The sequence below is a fragment of the Macrotis lagotis genome, chromosome 3 (assembly GCF_037893015.1).
Source record: "Macrotis lagotis isolate mMagLag1 chromosome 3, bilby.v1.9.chrom.fasta, whole genome shotgun sequence".
NCBI lineage: Eukaryota > Metazoa > Chordata > Mammalia > Peramelemorphia > Peramelidae > Macrotis > Macrotis lagotis.
Genome location: NC_133660.1, coordinates 299052845 through 299065011, shown reverse-complemented (window position 1 = coordinate 299065011; position 12167 = coordinate 299052845). Strand labels below are relative to the sequence as shown.

Here is a 12167-nt window from a genome sequence, read left to right as displayed (position 1 = left end):
GAGCAATGAATGGAGCACCAAGCCTGAAGTCAAGAACACTCATCTTGAATTTAAATCTGGTCTGAGATACTAACTGGTAGTGTCACTTTGGGTAAATCACTCAATCCTGTTTACCTTAATATACTCATCCTTAAAATGAGTTGGAGAAGGAAATGGTAAACCATTCCATTATCTTGACAAAAACAAACAAAAAATTAAAAAAACCTCAAATGGGGTCATGAAGAATTTTCATAACTAAAAAGAACTTACCAGAAACAAGAAAGTATTTTCTGTGTAAGTCACTATTGCTAAGTGCTTTCTGAGTATTTTGTACTATTAATTCTCCAGTAAATCTGGGACAGAGACCCTAGTATTCTCTCATTTATTGTTGGGAAAAGTGAGGGAGAAAGATATTAAGTAGCTTGAAAGAGTAACATAAAAAGTAAGTATCTGTGGCTGTATTTGAACCGAGGTCTTGATTTTTCCAGACCCAGCACTCTCTCCATTGTGCTATCTGTTTTTATGGAAGAGAAAGGGAAGTAAGGAGAAACTGATTCATCTTATTTTTGATTTAATGATTCTCTTCTAGTGGGGTATAAATCTTAAAATTATAGGGTTAAAATAAAATTACAGAAAATATAGGCTTGACCTGAAGTTTTATTCTCTCAGATTTACCAAAATCTTCTAGTCATCTCTCCAAGATTGTCTCCCAGAAGGACAGAAAAGGGAGTATTTATCCAAAAAGGAAGGTTAAGGGAAATCATTTTAGGGGACCTGTCTATGAGACTGCAAAATATTAAGTGACATGATTGCTCATCAAAGGCTATCACCTTTATGCAATACTATATGAAGAATTGTTATCTCCTCCAAGATTTGAACTATAATGAGGACAGGACAAATTTTAGGCTTTTCTAGTCATTTGACTTTTTAACCTAGGGGGAGATAATATTCCATTTCTTGTTCTGGAAAGAAATAAAACTTTTTTTTTTACCAGAACTATAGTTTGAAACACTTACTAAACTTTCACAAGAATAGGATCCTGTTCTCCTAAACCAAGGGATTCACCCTTAGTTCACAAAGACTCCATGACAACAAAAGAATAACTTAGTCATTAGGTTTCCTATCAATGTTAATAATTTTGGGCTAAAAATGAAAGATCAAAAAATAAGGTTATTTATGAAGCTTTATTCCCTTAGATTTACTATAAAAACATATAGTTAGAAGACATCATTGACCTTGATATAAGGTTTATGAGGCATACTTATGTGGAAAGGACAAAGGGCCATAAAACTAAGTTAGGCAACCAATGAGATTTCATTTAGATAACATAGGAATGTATTATGATACTCTCACAAATTATTATATTTGCTTCAAATTCCGATTGATAAGAATTTTACTTAGGCTGGAGAGAGAATGTTTACAAATAAATATAGGATTTCTCACTTTTCATCCAAGATGCTTCTAATCTTGTGTTTTGTTAACCCAAGTAAAGGAATTTCTTGGCACTATTACAAGACTGACCAGGTAGCACTGACATAGGCCAAGTCAACATTGAAATGGATAAGAGCAGGCCTTGACATAGCACCCTTTCTCATTAGTTTATGCTCACTTTAGTTTACATATACATACATACATATATACATATATACATACATACATACATATAGTCTTCCTGATAGAAGAGATACTCCTTGAAAATCTGGATTTAATCATTTTTGTCTTTCTATAATCAGATCCTAGCACAGGTCTGGTACAGAGTATGCTCTTGATAAATCTACATTTACTGCGAATTACATTTTTATTGATTAATCATTTAGATCAGGACACTTCATTTAGGACAGGGGTATTCAATATTTTCCCCTCCTCTGGGCTGCATCATCCTACACAAACCACTCAGAGGTTGCGCACAAAATTCAAAGAACATGATAATGAATTATAGGATGTTAGATCCAGAAGTATCATTTGAATAGAGAATATTAAAATGGGAAAACCTCTAATAACATTGAATATAGAATGTCATAATGGAAACAACTTAGAGAATATCTACTTGAACATTTTTAATTCAAAGTAGAAGAAACTGAAGTCAACAGAGTTAAATGATCATTCTCTATTTCCACAGATAGAGTATACAGAAGGAATGACAGGAGCAAACTTTACGAGAGCAGTGGGATTTATTCTCCTTGGATTTTCAGATGATCCCAATCTACAGGGATTTCTTTTTGGGATTTTCTTAATCATCTATGTATGCATTCTTATAGGAAATGGTCTGATCATTGTCATAACCAAGATTGATTCAGCTCTCCAAACACCAATGTATTTTTTCTTAGGGAATTTTTCATTTCTGGAAATTTGTTACACCTCAGTCACCCTCCCCAAAATGCTGATTGATCTCTGTACCAAGAATCGAACTATTTCCTTCCTAGAATGTGCTATACAACTTTGTTTCTTTCTGATTTTTGGAGTCACTGAGTGTTTTCTCTTGGCTGTTATGGCATATGACCGATATGTAGCTATTTGTAGGCCTCTCTATTACCCTCTTATCATGAACCACAAGGTTTGTGTCTGCTTGGTAATTGCCTCCTGGATTGGTGCAATTCCTGGTCAGATAGGGCAGACATATCAGATTTTCTCTCTTCCCTTCTGTGGTTCTAACAAACTCAATCACGCTTTCTGTGACATAACTCCAGTATTAGAGGTGGCCTGTGGGGACATCTCTATGAATCAATCTGCCATCTATGCTGCCACTGTGGTCTTTGCTGTGATTCCCTTTCTGTTGATCCTTACATCTTATATCAGAATCATCCGCAGCATCCTGAAACTGCAATCAGCCAAGGGAAGGCAGAAAGCCTTCTCCACTTGTTCTTCCCATCTCATAGTAGTTTCATTATTTTTTGGGTCTGGTATTATTATGTACTTGCGACCTAAGTCCAGTCATTTTGCAGGAACAGATAAAGTACTTTCTCTTTTCTACAACATGGTGACCCCTATGTTCAACCCCCTGATTTATAGTCTGAGGAACAAGGATGTCATTTTAGCAATTAAAAAACATCTACCTACCTAGTCTTGTGAAACAAATAGGTAAATTTGATCAAGATTTTATTTTTTTCCATTTGTCTCATAATTTCTGTTAAAATTATCTTCTTTCAGTTCATTCTTGCAACTGTTTTTGAAAAATGGTCATTTCTACCTAATAATCTCTAATTATGCAATATTCAGTTTCACTTTCTAGAATTGTCACTTGTATCTACAGATCTTTAAAATGTAAATACTTTCAACCAACTATAGTACATTCCTGTAAAAGTACTAAGGTTAATGTTTCAATAATCCACAATAAGCTAATGTACAATGAAAACAATTAATAAATATTTATTATTAAATGCTAGACATTGTACTAAGCATTAGAGAGACAAAAGAAGTCAATAGAAAGTTCCTGTAACAAACTATATAATTATACTAGGCAAGTATACTAGATATATTTTTTAAAATCTTCTGTCACTGTTTTCTCATTCTTTGCTTTCTCACAGACAAGGTCATTTACTGAAAGTTCCTCTTCTTTTTCCTCATCCTCCTTTGGCATCCTTATGATTTCTTCTGCCATCCAGAACACCTATTTTTCTCACCCCCCATGTCTTCCAAGAGACTTTGATTAAAGCCCCAGGCATTGTCTTTAGACTTTTGACTTGTCTCATCACCTGGAGGCCTTCTGAGACCAAACCCACCTGAAATGACCAGTTTCTGCTTCCTATCCAACCTATTCTGATCTGTACCTGAGCCTCCTCCTGGAACAGAGAATTGTTCCTCCTAGACTTCATAGAAAAGCAATAGGTTCAAACTTGAGACAGAACCACCGACAAATACATTTCCTCCTTTCCTCAATGGATATCTCTCTTGACACTCATAGTATTCTTGAACTCCACTCCTACTGGTTAGTATAATCAGATCTCATACTATTTCAAGCACAGCACTTCGTATTTATTTATTTATTTATTTATTTATTTATTTACTTTTTAGATTTTTGCAAGGCAAATGGGGTTAAGTGGCTTGCCCAAGGCCACACAGCTGGGTAATTATTAAGTGTCTGAGACCAGATTTGAACCCAGGTACTCCTGACTCCAAGGCTGGTGCTTTATCCACTACGCCACCTAGCCACCCCAAGCACAGTACTTCTTTACCCCAAACTCTCATAATACAACACTGCTATCCCATCTGGCATTGCTTGTTCCCTTACTTTTCCCTGCCCCTGCTTCCCTATCTTCTTTAAGGGTGTTGTCTCTCAATGAAATTGTAAGCAACATTAAGGGAGGTTCTGCCTTTCTTTTTATTGATTGCATTCCCATCATTTAGCACAGGGCCTGATATATAATGGGAACTTAATTAATGTTTTTGGATTATAGAAACTAGATGTCAGGAAGCTAGTCCTGGAATCAGGAAGACAAATTTGAATCTGGTCTCAAACAGTATTACTTGAATTTTATCAATTTACAACCTTTGTCAGTCTCAGTTTACTCATCTATAGAATGAAATTGATATTGGCATCTATCTAGAAGGTTTGTTGTAAAGAAAAAAATGAGGTAGTATTTATCAACTGTTTTGCAAACCTTAAAATGTTATATAAATGTTATTTTTACTGTTCTTATAAGAAAAAATTATCAGTATTTCTGAACATGCTAAAACCTGTTTAAAATATTAAAGAATAAAGAAAGAAGAACCTTGAAGTACAAAAGGCAAAGATACATCATTAATGAAAATCAAACCCAATTTCAAGAAATCCTTCCGGCTCACATACTTAATATTTGTGTTTCCAGAAGTGCATGTGATATTAATGCCATTTCTTCATTTTCCAAGGTGATTATTGAAAAGATAGGGTCATGTCTTGACTCATGTGTGAATTAGATTTCAATGATGCAGAGTTGAACTGATATCAATCATCAGCTTCAATTTCTTCTAGAGTCCAGTGGCAGGACAAAAGTTAGAAAAACTATAAGTAGTCTAGGACACAGAGGATGACTGGTATTACTAATCAAAAAGACAATACAATTAGTTAAAAACAAATGTTTTTCATGAAATGGCGTAAGTGAGAAAAATAGCAACAGATTCTATATTCTTTCTTTAAGCCCCACAGTGCCAGTGAGAAGGTGGACACAGATAAAAAAAAAATATGAGAGAACACTAATTTATAAGGTTTGTATCTCTAAAGTAGTTAAATAGGGACACAGTGGCTCATTATGTTTAATGCATAGTACTTAGGTCAATGGGAAACTATTCATCAAATTTAAGATTTTCGGCAATTTTTTCTTTTTAGGTTTTTGCAAGGCAATGGGGTTAAGTGACTTGCCCAAGGTCACATAGCTGGTAATTAATAAATGTTTGAGGCTGGATTTGAACTCGGGACCTTCTGACTCCAGGGTCTGTGCTCTATTGCCCCTTAGGAAAACTCTTTAGAAAAATATTTCAGATACTGATACAAATAGATAACTGATACATTAATCAAGACAATCATAATAAAAAATAAAAACATTTCTTTCCAACACTATTTTTAAGCACATCTAACCAAACACACCAAACATAAAAGATTACTATAGAGTGAAAGTATTTTGAGCTGTTTTTTTTCTAATATAGGAAGAAAGGAAAAGTATGAACACCTTATCGAATTAAATTATATAGCTATCATTTTCAAAAATAGCAAGCACAGAAAATCAAAGGAAAAACTAATAAAATTGAAATTAAGAAAATTATTAAAACAATAAATAAAACTAAAAATGGCTTTATAAAAATAGGTATGTCTTTTGTTAATTTGATTTAAAAAAGAAAGAAAACCAAATTACCAGTAATAAAAATTAAAATGATGGATTCATCACCAATAAAGAATAAATTAAAGTAATAATTAGGAGCTATTTGCTCAACTGTATGCCAATAAATCAGAAAATGTAAATGAAATGAATAAATATTTACAAAAAATATAAATTGTCAGATCAACAAAAGGGGGAATAAAACACTTAAATAACCTCATTTCAGAAAAAAGGAAATCAAACAAGTCATCAATGAAATCCCTTAAGAAGAAATCTCCAGGGTCAAATGGAGCTACAGATGAATTCTGCCAAATATTTAAAGAACAATTAATATCAATTCTTTATAAATTATTTGAAAAAAATAGGTGAAGAAAGTTCTGCCATTGTAGATCAATTTCCCTAATGAATATTGATGCAAAAATTTTAAATGACATATTAGCAAAGAAATTATAGCAAACTATTATGAGGATAATATATTGATTAGGTAGGATTTATATCAGAAATGCAGGGTTGCTTCAATATTAGGGATATTATCATTCAAAGTGACTATATCAGTAACAAAACTAATAGAAATCATATGATTATTTCAATAAATGTTGTAAAAAGCTTTTGACAAAATATAGTACCATTCCTTACAAAAACACTAGAGAACATAGAGATTAACAGAATTTTCCTTAAAGTGACAAGCAATATATATATATATATGTATATATATATATATATATATATATATATATATATATATATATATATATGAAAAACTTTCAGCAAGTGTTATATGTAATGGGAATAAGCTAGAAACAATCCCAGCTACATTGGGGTGAAAGAAAGATGACTATTCTCACCACTATTTTTCAATATTGTTTTAGAAATGTTAGTTTTAGCAATAAGAGAAGAAAAAGAAATTGAAGGCACTAGAAAAAGCAATGAGGAAACAAAACTCTTTCTTTGCAGATGATATGATGGTTTACTTAGAGAATCCTAGAAAATCAACTGAAAAACTGCAAGAAATAATGAAAATCTTTAGCAAAGTAGTAGGGGAAAAAAACCCACATAAAGCATCAAATAAGGCTCAACAGAAAGAGATAGAAAAAACATTCTCTTTATAGTAAATGTAGAGTGGGGTCAGCAAGGTGGCACGGAAGATGGACACCACCCCTAGAGTTAGGAGTGTTTAAATTTGGCCTTAGATGTTTAATATTTGCTTACCTGGGTGACCCCAAGCAAGTCACAACTCCATTGCCTTGCAAAAATTCCCCACTCCAAAAAAAAAAAAAAAAAGGTGCAGTGCTCAGGATAAGCAATTAAACAGCCAACATTTAAAATAAATTAGATCACATGAAATACTTGGGAATCTATCTGCCAAGAAAAACCAAGAAACTATAGGAACACAATTGCAAAACATTTCACACAAATAACAATAGATCTAAACAATTGGAAAAATGTCAATTGTTCATAGACAGTTTGAGCTAATATAAAAAATGGAAAATTCTACCTAAATTAAATTAGTTATTCAATGCTATAGCAATCAAATTATTTTATTTTATTTTATATAGTGAAAAAATATTTTATATTATTGCATAGTGAAATTTTTTTTATATAGTAAAAAATTTGTAGCAAGACAAAAGGCCAATACCATCAAGGAAATTAGTGAAATGAAAATGCAAAGAAAAGTGGCTTAGCCATACCAGATCTAAAACTATATTATGAAATAACAGTCATCAAAATTGTGTAATATTGGTTAATAAATAGAGTAGTGAATCAACGGAACAGATTAGAAAAGAAAGAGTAGTAAATGCCTATAATAATCAACTGATAAACATCAGACTCCAGCTTTTGTGCTAAGAACTCACTATTTAATATAAACTGAGGGGAAAACTGGAAAATAGTATGACTGAAACTAGGCACAGACAAACAACTCACTTCCTATACCATGATAAGGTTGAAATGGCTGCAGAAGTTAAATATTAAGGGTGATACCATAAGCCAAATAGGAGAACAACTTATAGGTTATCTGTCAGATCCATGGAAATGGATTTTTATGATCAAACAAAAGATAGGGGACATCATAACATGGAGAATAAGATAATTTTGGTTACATTAAAGTAAAAAGCTTTTGCACAAATAAGACCAATGCAACAGATGCTGATGAGAATTAGTGTCACCAATTAAAGATAGAGACCAAGAGTTACTGAAAAATGAGGGAGTTTGCATACCCCTTGGAATTTTAAAAACTGCTCAGGATTTATTATAGGTTGTTCAAAGTATACAGATTGAAAAACTTTTCTACTCCCGGAAAAGTAATAGGTTCTTCAAGACAGAAGTGAATAACAAAAAGGCCAGGTGAAATTTCTTAGGAGACAGAGGAGAGAGAAAGGAAGACAATCAGACAGAGCCATCTGGACAGGAGAAAGGACCTGTGGCAAGATGGGATCCAGTTCATGTTTTTATATCCCTGCCCATTATATGGGCACTAGGGGTATAGGGGAAATCCATTGCTACTTATGTGAACAAAACCAGGTAGAAGGTTGGAAGCTGGAGGTTGGGAATGAGGAGACCATGTAAATTTTACATTTAACGATAGTACTATAGGAGTCCATTTATATCTCAAGAGTAAACATTTTATATAATGACAAAACCCAATAGCACAAAAGATTACAAAATTCATTTGCAACCACAAAATCTTCTACATTCATAGTTCTCTGCATCACAACCTAGATTAGAAGAAACATAGAAAACAGGTAAATAATTTTTCACAACTAGTATTCCTGAAAAAGGACTCATTTCTAAAATATGAAGAGAACGGAGTCAATTTTATAAAATTACAAGTCATTCTCCAAATAAAAATGGTCAAATGCTGGGAACAGGTACTTTTCAGATGAAGAAATTAAAGCTATCTAGAGTCATAAGAAAAAATGCTCTAAATCACTATTGATTAGAGAAATGCAAATTAAAACAACTGTGTGATATCACCTCATATCTGTAAGACTGATTAAACGTCAAAAAAAAAATACCAATCTTGGACAGGATGTGAGAAAACTGGGACCACTACTAGATCTATATGCCAAAGGGTTCATGAAACAAGAACAAGACACATAATTTCAAAAGTCATTATATTTGTTTTTGTAATAGGAAACAATTGGAAATTGAGGGGATACTCATCAGTTGGGGAAATGGCTAAACCAATTATGGCAAATGAATGTGATGGAATACTATTGTTCTTTAAGAAATCATGAGTGATCATATTTAAGAAAAGTCTAAAAGCAATAATATGAACTGATACTGAGTAAAGTGAGTAGATCCAGGAGAATATTGCAAACATTAAAACAACATTGTGAAATGATCAACTATGGTGGACTCAGTTCTTCTCAGCAGTTCAATGATCAAGAACAATTCCAAAAGACTTTTCATGGAATATGCTATCTTCACCCAGAGGCAAAATATGGACACTCAATGCTAACTTTCTAAAATTTCTTTTATGTTCTTTTGCTCTCTCATGATTTTTTTCTCCACTTTTAATTCTAAAGCTTTCACAATATTATTAATTTGGAAATATATTAAATATGATGTACATGTAAAATATATATCATATTATTCATTGCCAAAGCAAGGGGAAAAGGAAGGGAGGGTGGTAGTAGAAAAATGTTGAACTCAAAAAAGCAGTAAAAAGTTGCATGGTGAAAACTATATTGGCATGCAATTGCAAAAAAACCAAACAAACCCATAACCAAGCAGGCAGTGATTTAAAATAGAAAATGAGAATAGTAGCATATACTGCTATCATGCCCTAAAACCAAATGCATTCTTCAGCCTATTGATCAATAAAGTTTATATTGCGATCACATATTTCATTTCATGTTAAATGGAAAAGCAGCTCAAATAAAATGTTACCATTCTATTTTTTTTTTTTTTAGTTTTTGCAAGGCAATAGGGTTAAGTGGCTTGCCCAAGGTCACACAGCTAGGTAATTATTGTCTGAGGCTGGATTTGAATTCAGGTATTCCTGACTCCAGGGCCGGTGCTCTGTCCACTGCGCCATCTAGCTGCCCCCACCATTCTATTTCAATAGATAATAAAGACCACACCATTCATACCTGTGAATAAATGAAAAATGTATCACCCTTTGCATGTTGAGTATAATTAGCAATAGGGTAAAACAGGAGCTGTTGATTTTGTAAAGTGAAAAAAAAAGTTTTGCACAAGCAGAATAAATTCAGTTAGATTAAGAAGTTATAAAGCCTACTACTCTAAATCCTGTGAGCATCTTAAGTGAAGAGACTTTCCAAGGGTCAACAGTATCTATTAACGATGAAATAAACATCCATTCCAGGCTTTGTGGTTTTCTCTAAGCTAATGCTGCCTAATTTGGAAATATTATCAGCTACAATTTTCATGAAACTTGGTACTTGGTCTCTGTTTACCATGCTTTACAGTTAGAGAGGAGCACAACCAAGACTGGGACCAACATCTCCTGATTGTATTTCCAGGACTCTTTCCAATACACCCTATTGCCTCATTATTGCTTTATTGAGGCTAAAGTTGGCGTTAGAAGACAAGGACTCTCATGAAGCAAAGACAAAAAACAACGGTGACTTGGGAGGAGAACTTTTCCTAAAGAGCAGAGCCGGACAGGAATATTATTTAAATGTTTTGAAGTCTTAAAACATATTCCCCCCCCAAAAAAAAAGGTGTTATATGTGTGAGGAGCAGAGAACCAGTTGAAGATTGTTTAATCCATACAGAACTTTAACTAATTTACAATCGAAACTTTTCTCACTCAAGTAGTGTAAGAATGTGCCTAGACTCTCTATAAGATCAATGAACATATTTAATCACAAATCAAAATTTTGCAAACAGAATGTATTAGAAAACATGGGCTTATGTTGACCAACTTTACTTTTTAAAGTTACTTTAATAAACAATAGACAATAGATTTTGATTTGCCATTTTAGTGAGAACTCTGCAGTAGCTCTCCTTGACTAAAGTATTTAGTAAACACACAAGCAGCTGCAAGCATAAAATCGCCCAGGTCGCATGTGGCCCGGGTGGTGGGATTTTAGACAACCATATTGTAGATATTCATAGTAGTCAAATTTTCTGGGTAATTATTGTAAATAGTAAAGTGATAAATGGTTTTTTAAGGTCTTAAGAGATCGACAATATTTTAATTATAGAATTAGAGCTGGAAGAAACTTAGAGTCCATAGTGTTCAACTCTCTCTTTTTATAGATGAGAAAATGAAGGCTCAGAGAAGTTAAATTAGTTCTCCTCTATCACATAACCATCAAGTATCTAAACTGGGATATGAAGACACATCTGAATGGTGACAGGTTGAATGTCTACTCACTCTACTGTACTGTCCCCTCCTGAAATTTAAGGAAAATAAATCACTTGAGAAATAAAGTTAAGAAGGATGTTACCCTTATGGTAGAATTTTCATTCATTTCCTTCTAGAATCTTTGACTTCCCGAGGAGATATAAATGCATATAGTTTTACTCTTTTCATTGTCCTGTGCGGGTTTACTTATTTTCATTCATTAAATGTGTGTGTGTGTGTGTGTGTGTGTGTGTGTGTGTGTATGTATGTATGTATTTGCCAACTCATTTCAACCTTGAACTGATTATTCTGTTATAACCTCATACAAAAGGGATTTAGATTCGTGAAATCCTCCTTCTAATTCTAGAAAACACTAAAGCATTGATAGAAACTGTCTTTCATAGCTAAAATTGCCCTCACAAGCACGTCAGGGCATACTGCCCTTTCTGTGTGAAATTTAGGACACTGGGCAAGTCAATCTTCAGGAACAGAACCGGAAACCTCACCATTCACTATAAAAGAACCTTCCCATGATCATCTGTCAATGTGCTTATCCTACAAAGTCCATGGTTTCTTTTTTAGGTTTTTGCAAGGCAAATGGGTTTAAGTGGCTTGCCCAAGGCCACACAGCTAGGTCATTATTAAGTGTCTGAGACCTGTGCTTTATCCACTGAGCCACCTAGCTGCCCCAAATGGAGGCTGGGGTCTTCTAGCAGATTTTTTTAAAGTTTTTTTTGCAAGGCAAAGGGTGTTAAGTAGCTTGCCCAAGGCCACACAGCTAGGTAATTAAGTGTTGGAAAAAAGTCCATGTTTCTTATTCTAGATCTCTCTCTCTCTCTCTGTCTCTGTCTCTGTCTCTCTCTGTATCATATACACATCACATCTCTGGGTATGTTTATGAATGCATGAGTACATAAGTACACACACATATATAAAAATCTATCCATTGAAAGAGCACTGGAACCAAAGTAAAAAATACCTGAATGCAAATTTGCCATCAGATACTACTTTGGAACACTGGACAGGTCACTTAACCTCATTTTGTCTTAGTTTACCCTTCTGTAAAATGAGAATAATAAAAA

General features: G+C 33.6%; 1 protein-coding gene across 1 annotated transcript; it reads left to right on the top strand.

Annotated features, from left to right (window-relative positions):
• Positions 1-2116: 2116 nt before the first annotated feature.
• Positions 2117-3040, top strand: LOC141516913 (olfactory receptor 10AG1-like). Its single transcript, XM_074227870.1, has one exon. The coding sequence runs from the start codon at positions 2117-2119 to the stop codon at positions 3038-3040; it is 924 nt and encodes a 307-aa protein (XP_074083971.1).
• The last annotated feature ends 9127 nt before the right edge of the window (positions 3041-12167 follow it).

Excerpts from the sequence above, each read along its gene's own strand:
- LOC141516913 (XM_074227870.1), top strand. The coding sequence starts at position 2,117 with ATGACAGGAGCAAACTTTACGAGAGCAGTGGGATTTATTCTCCTTGGA.